General features: G+C 31.8%; 1 protein-coding gene across 4 annotated transcripts in view; it reads right to left on the bottom strand.

Annotated features, from left to right (window-relative positions):
- Nucleotides 1-261: 261 nt before the first annotated feature.
- The window catches only part of LOC134728350 (uncharacterized), a 35,518-nt gene continuing 25,707 nt past the window's right edge, over nt 262-10,072 (bottom strand). For 3 of the 4 annotated variants that reach the window (XM_063592934.1, XM_063592938.1, XM_063592936.1), the window contains 2 exons: nt 3,530-3,832; nt 262-2,856 (listed from right to left, as the gene is read on the bottom strand). In XM_063592934.1, coding sequence (XP_063449004.1) covers nt 1,623-2,856; nt 3,530-3,804 — 1,509 coding nt within the window. In that variant the 5' untranslated portion in view covers nt 3,805-3,832 and the 3' untranslated portion in view covers nt 262-1,622. Of the gene's footprint in view, nt 2,857-3,529; nt 3,833-6,498; nt 6,564-10,072 lie in introns of those variants that run through there. The other variant, XM_063592935.1, reaches the window with a different exon arrangement.

Below are 10,072 nucleotides of genomic sequence, written 5' to 3'. Positions count from 1 at the left end.
GTAAAGTCCGTATGCTGGTAACATATAAGAAAATTATTAAAAGATAAAAACGGTTTCAATGCATCACTTTTTTACTAAAAATCCTAGTGATGCATTGAAACCGTTTTTATCTTTTAATAATTTTCTTATATCTATATATATATATACATTTATACAATTGTACATTATATATAAAGTTATACATAGTTACTATTCTGTTTCTCCGTTTTCACTATATAATCTTTAATGTTTTTGATATTCGCTTGAATTAAATCTATTAGATAAACTGTTATTCATTGCGTTTAATATTACTCACAAGCTTGCAGTTATAAAACTTTTTACAATCAGTAAAATCTAGTCTGAATCTTTCAATTATGTTTTATTTTCCTCCTTATTTTCACTCTTGAATCGAATTATAAATACCATCTTTTATCTGAACATATTATCCCGATAATCCGTCTTCTCAAAATCATTAGCTTTCGATACTCGCATCTGTTTAATACTTTCGAGTTGGTATTACCGCGTGTTATAAAATGTTGACCGGCGGGTTCTTTGTGATTTTGAAAATTTATTATTCTAATCGAACTTCATTCCAGACACCTTGACGCCAAAGTTCACAGCCCTTAATTTTGGAATTTAAACACGGAACTATTTACACTTTTCAAAATTAATTTTACTCGGATTTCTTATTGACTAATACTAGAAGTAATGTTTCGACAATGAGCTATATCCAAGAAACTTAAAAAAAAAACTAAATATGCCCCATAAATGTAGAAATTAAAAAACAACAACATCACATCACCATATTGTATAATTCGGAGGGTGAAGATGAATTCCATTTAAATATAACATGTACCCAACTTAAGAACTATTTAAAATCATTAGTTTTGTTCCTTCTTCTTTTTCTCTTTAATTTAAGTTAGGAGTAAGGGGAATAACTTAGATGTATGTAAAGTACGTACTTTTAGGTTTGAACAAGATGTGTGTTACGAATCGGTCTTTAAAACAAGACGTATAATTATACTTATTACTTACTTTTGTATATATCTATATTCTACTCAATTAAGGTATTTTCGTTGTTGTGCATGTACCAAAGAAGATAGCCTGTGAATTCTTAATTATAACTTAGGTATACGTTTAAATATAACATGGGACTTATTTATAATTTACTCAGCAATTGGTATCAGTTCTGTTTAATGTGTTGTTTTTATACGTTCCATTTTCCATATTACAAACTGATGTAAGTGTTCATTTTGAAGTGGTTATAATCAATGATAGTCAAATGTCTGGACTTTAGTTCAATAAAACTTACTTATTAATTCATACTATTTGTTTGTGATCACCGAGACATGAGGCTTAATGAAATAGACAGTCCCCGTCCGACCAACCACAACCACACCTACAACTACACAGGAACACACCCGGTCTTATGGGGTACTTTACCCAAACTATTCCGCAACAACTACCCAATGTTCAACTGTTTGCCAGGGTCAGATCAGGTGCCAAGAACGTACGCATCTAACTTGAATGCATCGAGCGATATCTTTGAGAGGATCATAATTGGTTCATTTAGGGTTATCACGTGTTCTCCTTTTTACCAGAGTTGCAATCGGTTCATGCGTTCGCTCTTGGTGCCTTTGTGACTACCTTTCAAACAGTAGTCCTGGGAATTGACCACCTTCTGATGTTGTTAAATTCAAACCTAATTCATCATTTGTAATAAAATATACCAATACTCCATTTTTAGAAACATCTGAAATACCGTTTGTACCAAAATAACTGGGAGGTCCCTCAAATAATGCTCTTATTGTATATACCCTTTCACTTTGTATTCTAATAGAAGGTTCAAGATCGAACTCGTATGGTGTTGTGGAACCGTTTGTTGTTATATCTCTTTCTGACGAATGCATTAGAGATAACTGACCACCGAGATCTTCAAATATTTCTAAATGTATATGATAGTCCCCCTCCCCCTCACAGCTTCCGTAAAGATATATGGAACGAAGATTTACATTATGTGATGTCAAAAACGATATTGATTCTGGTGTGTGCATATCGTATGTTTTGCCTCTTACATATGAGTTATGAGCAAACCGATATATTTTAAATCTATCCGATCGACGAGTGAAAACAGATGGAATTGGCTCCTTTTCTGAAACATTGCGATCACTGTCCGATGTAGCAGATTCGTGTTCTCCATCGACAGAAACGTTTGTACCGTCCAGAACTTCACCCTGACGTCTTAAATATTCTTGTGTTCGAGTTTCTGCTCCACATGTTAAATACGAATGCACACCTCTGGAATTTTGAAATGGTCTCGGTAAGTTCAAAGATTCCGAACCGCGATGAATATTCTCGTCAATATGCGATGCTATGTGTTCTACTATATCAATATATTGTTCTTGCGGTAAAAACTTTTTACAAACGTTTAAGAAAAAAACTCTATCCATTCTACCATAACGAATTAATGTTAATATATCGCCTAAAACTTTCCACTGATTTTCCGGAAGTATATCGATTCCTTGTCTTTGACATTCTCGTTCAGACCACAAAACAACAGCGTCAAATATGTTTTCCTCTCGAGCACCTAGTCGATTGTCCGATATAATTAATTTAATATTATCTGGCGAAAGTTCCTTAAAGCCATCTGATTTTAATACCTCTAGCGAATACCGAAATATATAATCCAAGCAAATTTTTACTGTCCCATCGTCGTCGGCATAACTAAGTATAATACAGACGTTTTCTACGGACATTTTTGTTTTCAATCTTTGTAAGCAACGTCTGACTAAGTCTGTTACTAGGTATTTTCGGGCGGCATACAGAAGTTCATAAGCGTCTTCTTCATTGAGCCTGGTTTGATCATAATACATAAACCTAAAGTATAAAAAAAGAAGTACAAATTTTAACCGTAATACTATGAATCAGAAATCGGAATATTCAAGTCGTTAATTTAATTTTGTAGATCATCACAAATCTGTTCAACCACCATTCTTAAAATTGATACACTCTAACTTAATTGTCATTTGATATAGCAATTATATGTCTACAATTCGTCCTTAGATTATGCTGTAATTATTTAAACGTGACTGTCCCATACATGTTAGCAGAATAGATCGGCGCTCACAAAACCCCGATAGATATAAACGACCTGTTAGTCAAATGCGTTTTGTTTAAATATACTTTTTCACTTTGTTGGTCTTTTGGAAAATGTTGTTTGTGCTGTTTTTAGACCCTTCTACAACGAAATTTGTTTGACATGCACACGTGTAAAAATTGCGGTTTTTATCCAACGCAATCATAGGTTTGAACGTAGTTTTCAATTTAGACTCGTTTTAATATATATATATATATATATGTATATGTCCCATGCATGCATGCAATTTAGTGGAATGTGGTTCAGTGGTTGTGACTGGTTGCTGTTTGTCATTTTAGGTTTGTTAATAATGTTTTAACCTAAATCTAAATCGAGTAGATGGTTCTCATTTTTAATTGTTGACATGATTGTTCATGTTGGGGTCTTGCAAAAAATGATAAAATTAGTACTCACTCTAATAACTTCCGGAAAGAATGTGGGTTTACATCAGGTATTTCAATCGTATCTGAATGTTCGTGTAACGGACCAACTATCATAGCTTCAAACACCTCACTACGCGTTATAAGTATGTATTTATGAGCAGAGATCTCCTGCTTCTCATCTCCAGAACCCACAATGAATATTATATCACAATGAAGTTGGTGTTCAAGCATATATCTGTTGCATTCAGCTGTATTCTTTCCTTTTCTCCAATCAAAGTCATCTGGAGGTTGAATGCCATCATCCATGGTTTACTAATGTAAATTATTTTCTTGTCTAGAAGAAAAGCAAAGCTGGCAATCAAATACAATACATGTAATGATGATAAACATATTTAAACAACGTCGACGATATGAGCTAACCAACCTGACTTTGATTTCAAAAAGTATAGTTTTCATATTTATAAATTATCAGATTAAACACTTCTTATCTTTTTCCATCCAAACAATGGTTGGAAAAAAGTAAAATCACAAAAATACTGAACTTAGAGGAAAATCAATTCGGAAAGTCCATAATCACATGGCAAAATCAAATAACAAAACGCATCAAAACGAATGGACAAGAACTGTCATATTCCTGACTTGGTACAGGTATTTTCAAATGGAAGCTCTCTTTAACAAATTGAACAAAACATACTGTTCATTTGCAAACAGATTTATTACTGAGGGAACTAGTAAATGAACATCATATTTTGTAGATCCTATTCTAACAGAATCAGAGGTTAAGTAAACTGGAAAATGTAAACAATTTATAAATTTGAATAACTAAAATTGAAATCATGTATCTTTGAATAAAGGAACCCGGGGTACTATATACGTCAATAACACAACAACCAAACGACAAAAAACCCAACAGTGATAAAATTAAGAAATAATTGATACAAGCTATACTTTATTGTAGTTTTAACATAGGTAGCCAGGCATGATTATATTCGTAATTATTTTTGCTCGAGCGATAGTGATAGAAAAACCAAGAAGTCAATATATGCATGTGCAAACCAATGTTATTGTATTAAGAAAATGGAAAGAAGCACGTCATATTAGAATAGAGCACTGTGCAGTCTTTACAAAAGATAGGTGTCCATTTATCACAGTAAAACTCAACTTGTTGTCAAAGAGTCTATTTAAGATAAGCTGTGCTAAAAAAATCACAAAATTAACAGTAATTGTCAACTTTTTAAATAAATAGACAGCATACGATGCAATAAACAAATACACTTCAAATCCACGAACATTAACTCATGACATACTAAAAATTCTATTGGCAATAAATCCTCGGTCTGTTTGTCATTTTTGTAGATCTTGTACTGCTGATAATACAGCTTCTACCTATATATAGACCTATACATTCCAGGTATATCATACTTTTCGAGATAGGTGGCAAAAACAAGAATTTTTTTCAACATAGCAATTTAAGGGCTTAACTCATAAAGAAGTCATCATGGACCATAATGTAATAGATCTGAAAGTGTGTATCATTTTACCTGTTAGTGTCTATAGGTAAGCAAAACATAACGGACAAAGATCTTCTGACATATATATAAATATATAAAAAGTTCTATAGGAAGTTGTAACAGAAAACCGGCAGTGAGAAAATATAACTGGCAAATGTTTTAAACTTCTTAAAGTACACTTCCTGATGTTATCTTTATTAAAATTGGGTTTTACTTTAATTATAATAATAGGTCCCACTTCCGCAAGTGGATAGTGGGGGCTGGTTTTAATCAGACTGATAAATAACTAACATACTATTTTTGAATTGCTCTATTTTTTAAATTAAAAAAAAATACAGTATAATAACGAAAGTTGAAGCAAATTAATGACCCTACTTTTAAATGAATGCCGTACAAATCTGAGAACAAATTAACTGAAGTTCGGAAGAGCGACAATTTGATCACTATAGTATGTATTTTATGATACAGGTTTAGATTTCAAGTGAAAAGTAGCTGTTTAATCTAAACAAATCAATCAAGTTAATAGGATAGATATATAAATTTGTAAAATGGAGAAAGTTTGTATACGACAAAGTAAAGAATGCATATTTGATGGAAGTTGATAATTTTCAGGAGGATTTTCAGCTGCCTCTCAGACACTTTTAGATTAAAATTGAATATTTCATTATCACTGAATTTTACGGTCTTACATTTTACAAACAAAATCGAGCAAACACACAACTTACCAGTTTATTGATCGACTTTCCCAATATTTGTTACGTGGTCAGTATTACATGTGTTATATAGTACATGAAATCATGTATATATATATTTTTTGTATTTATATAAACATTCTAAAAAGTGACACATGTACATACGCATCGATCTAAATCAACTGCGTATATTTCAGAGTTGAATATGATCATTATGTATGCAAGGAGTGGTTCTTTTGACTTCTGTTATCAAATATAAACAATTGTCATGATAAGTGGTACTTTTTTTAGGTCACGGATGAGACTACTATATATATGTGTTATAGTAGTCTCAGGTCACGGTAAAAACGAGTCATTATACAATCAAGAAAAGACCGACTCTGTGTTGAAAGAATACGAAGTTGAACGAATAAGTTGTATCATCATCGTTATATTTGAAGCTTACCGTGGATTTTAATAATACAAATAAATGGAGTATTTTTAATACTGGCGTTTATATTGACAACAGACAGACATTTCCAATTCCTTATTTAGTTTTGGGATCATTGATTGCTTGTTTGAAAAAAAATTGACGTTCCAATGATATTTCAAGCAACAAACATCATAAAAGGACAATATATATTCAAAAGTAAAACCGAATGTGTTTACAAACTTCCACAAATTATTCATTGACGGAAAATTTACACGCTTTGTTTTCTTGTACATAATCCCTTGTTTAAAAATATGACTCTAAGTTGTTTCCGTTGTACTGTTTGAGATGATTGTGAAAAGGAAACTTAATTACGTATCGGATTTACCTTTTCAATGAATATGATGAAAATATAAATCCAAAACATTCCTAATTTTTATTAGTCATTTTGATTTATTTTTAGCAAAGGGGATTTTCTTTTTCAAAGCGAGGTCAGATACATCTATAGACCGATTACTTTATTAATACAAACGAATACTACCGTGCAACAGACGAAAACAATGAAAAAAATATCGATATGATGATAAGACATATACACGCATCGGAATCAGGGTAGACGGTGTACATCTCAAAGCCCGGGACTGAAATCGTTAACTCGTTACGCAATTCAATTCAATATTTTATTTAAGTCTCATCTCTCAATAATATATACAACATTACAATTTACATTAAATGTAAAAATATATAAATATAAAAAGAGAGCCATTCTGTACAGAATTACAAGAAACGTCACGCACGCTGTTTCTACAACCCCTATGATTTAAAACAGAATCTTCGAAATTTCCTCCGCAAAACAAAATAAAATATTAACAAACACTACTGTAACCACTATAAAAACTAATTCAGTATATGTTTTCCTTTAGGTCCTTATAGCTCTTGGTCATATGCTTAGTAGTATCTAGTATATTTGAGGATTAAAACAACAAAGCTATGTGAAAAAAACGGATGTCCAACGTTACATTTTTTTAACAACTGTTTTATCCCTTATGTATAGTGAACCTATTTCTTATTCTCTGATCTCCCTGAAACTTGGCAGAAGCAACGAAGTGTGTCAGTTATTGGTTAAATTAGAGCCGTTCTTTTGTCGAATTTCGTTTGACTCGGTGGCTGCATATTAAGCTGGAATAAGAAAAATGTACAATGACGTTTTTCGTTGACTTAACGGCTGAAAGATAGTTTTATAAGTAGACATAGCTAGACTATAACATTAATATTAGATTACAGGCTTTGGCACAGCTACGAATCATTGTATCTGTAAATAAAAACACTAATTTCTGTTTATCATCAAAAGACCTAAAATCACTACTAAAATGTGTCAAATATTTTTTTCTAAAATCATCATACAAAGGACACGATAAGATAACATGGGCAATTATCACAGACTCGATCTTTTAAAATTAATTTTTCATATCTCCCCGTTTCTATTCTTAGTGGTGCTACACCCCATCAAAATTTGGCAAAAGAACTCCTTTGCGAAAATGGCCTTGGAATTTTACAATACGTTTCCGTTTCAAATCTGTTCTTAAATAGATTATATGTACGAAGTTTGTTACCACCTTTACCAGATAAAGCTTTCTCTGATTGTAAATTGCCTTGCCACTGTTCGACATATTTACTAAACATTTTAGACATACCAGTATTGACAACTGAGGTACTATCAACATAATCTGTAATGATACACAAATGTTCTGCATTATACTCAGAAAACGTTCTCCTTACATAAAATTTCCAATTTTTTATACACTTATGTTTTTACTCTTAATGTCTGCCCATATGAAAATTTTTCGGTTAAAACGATCAGAACTCATATTGTTCAAACGGCACCATAGTCGAATTAAGCATTGCCATTGTTTTTGAAAGATAGGTATCCATCCCATATCCCCTGCAACTGCAGCATTTGGAGTATATTTACCCACTTCAAGAAAAAATCTGAAAGCTCTATTATGAATGGCATTTATAAAAGATTTTTTTTTGCAACCCCAAATACCAGCACCATATTCATCAATTGGAAGCACCAAACTCTCATATAATTTTGAAAAGACATTATGAGTAACACCACCTAATATTTTGCACTTGGCTATAACAAGGCCAAGTGCTTTATTTGCAGAAGCTGCAACAGCTTTAGCAGTTACATTATAATATAAAAAATCAATTAAAACTAAACCTAAATATGTATAAGTAGTAGAATATTCAATGATATCATACCCACATTTAAATTCAACATGTGACTTATTAACAGAAGGTGTTATAAAGTGCACAATATAACACTTTTTGGAATTAATGGTCATACAATTATCTCCACACCATATATCTAATGCATTTAACAGAATTTGTAATTCTTTTTCATCGTTTGCAAGTAAAACCACATCATCAGCATAAAGCAAAATACTAACCTTTTCATCATCAATATCAATACCACACCATGATATGATTTCAAGAATGAAACAAGGTCATTAAAATATAAATTAAATAACAAGGGAGATAATGGACATCCTTGTTTAAGAACATTGTTAACATTAAAACATTCTGATAAATGGCCGTTTAATCGTACTGAACATAATATATTTGAATAAAAGACTGTATAGCAGCACAAAAATTTTCAGCCACCCTATTACATTTAACTTGGACCATAGTATGTTTCTATTGATGGTACCATATGCCTGTTTAAAATCAATAAACGCACAAAAAGTAGATTTACGAAGCTTCTTTCTGACTTCAATTATGTTTGTAAGAGAAGACAATTGGTCTATAGTGCTTCGATTTTGACGGAAACCATTTTGTTCGTCGACTAATATGTTATTGTCATCTATCCATTGCACAAGCCTTTCGTTTAAAATATTACAATAAAGCTTATAGGAAACACAAGCTAATGCAATTCATCTGTAAGACAAGGGGTCGCGCGGATCTGTCATGTTTGCTTTATGTATAGAATTGATAATAATTTTGTTCCATAATTCTGGCGTTTTTGGAACCTTAAGCAAAAATCAAATTAATGCTACAAAAACAAAGTTGAGCAATTATTTTGCAAAACTTCAACTGGTAAATTATCAAATACAGCAGATTTGCCTTTCTTTGCTTTGTCAATGACACTAGCTGTTTCAACAAACGAAATGGGTTCCGTCAATAAAAGTCATTTAAAGTATTTTTCGCATATGCATGATTTTGAGTTTCAGAAGCCTTCTTTGAAATCTTTTGATTTAACAAATTACTATATTCCGACTTCCATTTATCTAAAACAGCTGTCAGTTTTGAACTAACAATCCCATCTTGGTCTATGAACTCCATGGGAATTACTGACTTTCGGCTTTCTGCTACCTCAATTTTACCAATTTTTGTCCAGAACTGCTGTTGGTTTCCTTTTGACTCCAACAACAGGTCCTGCTGCATACTAAACCAATACTTTCGCTTACATTTTTGAACCTCCCTGTCAAAATATTTTTCGGTACATAAACCGACTTTAATTCAGAAGCACGTGCACTATTATTAAATTTATTGCACGTTTTTTGGCCTTGCACATATCAACCCATAATTTGTTTAAATCATCATTCCACCAAGGTTTTTTGATAAAATGCTTCTTGTTTGCAAGACTACTACCACCTATACATACAGTTTTACATGTTAGTTTGTCATTCATTTCACCTTCTACAGTTTTACAAAACGATGAAAATATATCATTTACACAACTTTGTTCTTGTTTAATCAAACTTTTCTATAAGAAAAATAATTTCTAAATATATATAATCAGTATTCATAAAATCTGTTGGTATGTTTTTACAATCATATTTATTAAAACTATACAGTTCTAATTCTTCTTTTTTTAGCAATCTACTGAAATAACGCACGACTCTTTTTATATAACGCCCCGTTCATTGAACATTTGATCGACCCCTTGTATCTTGTAT

The sequence above is a fragment of the Mytilus trossulus genome, chromosome 8 (assembly GCF_036588685.1).
Source record: "Mytilus trossulus isolate FHL-02 chromosome 8, PNRI_Mtr1.1.1.hap1, whole genome shotgun sequence".
Classification (NCBI taxonomy): Eukaryota; Metazoa; Mollusca; class Bivalvia; order Mytilida; family Mytilidae; genus Mytilus; species Mytilus trossulus.
This window is presented reverse-complemented; position numbering and strand designations above follow the sequence as displayed.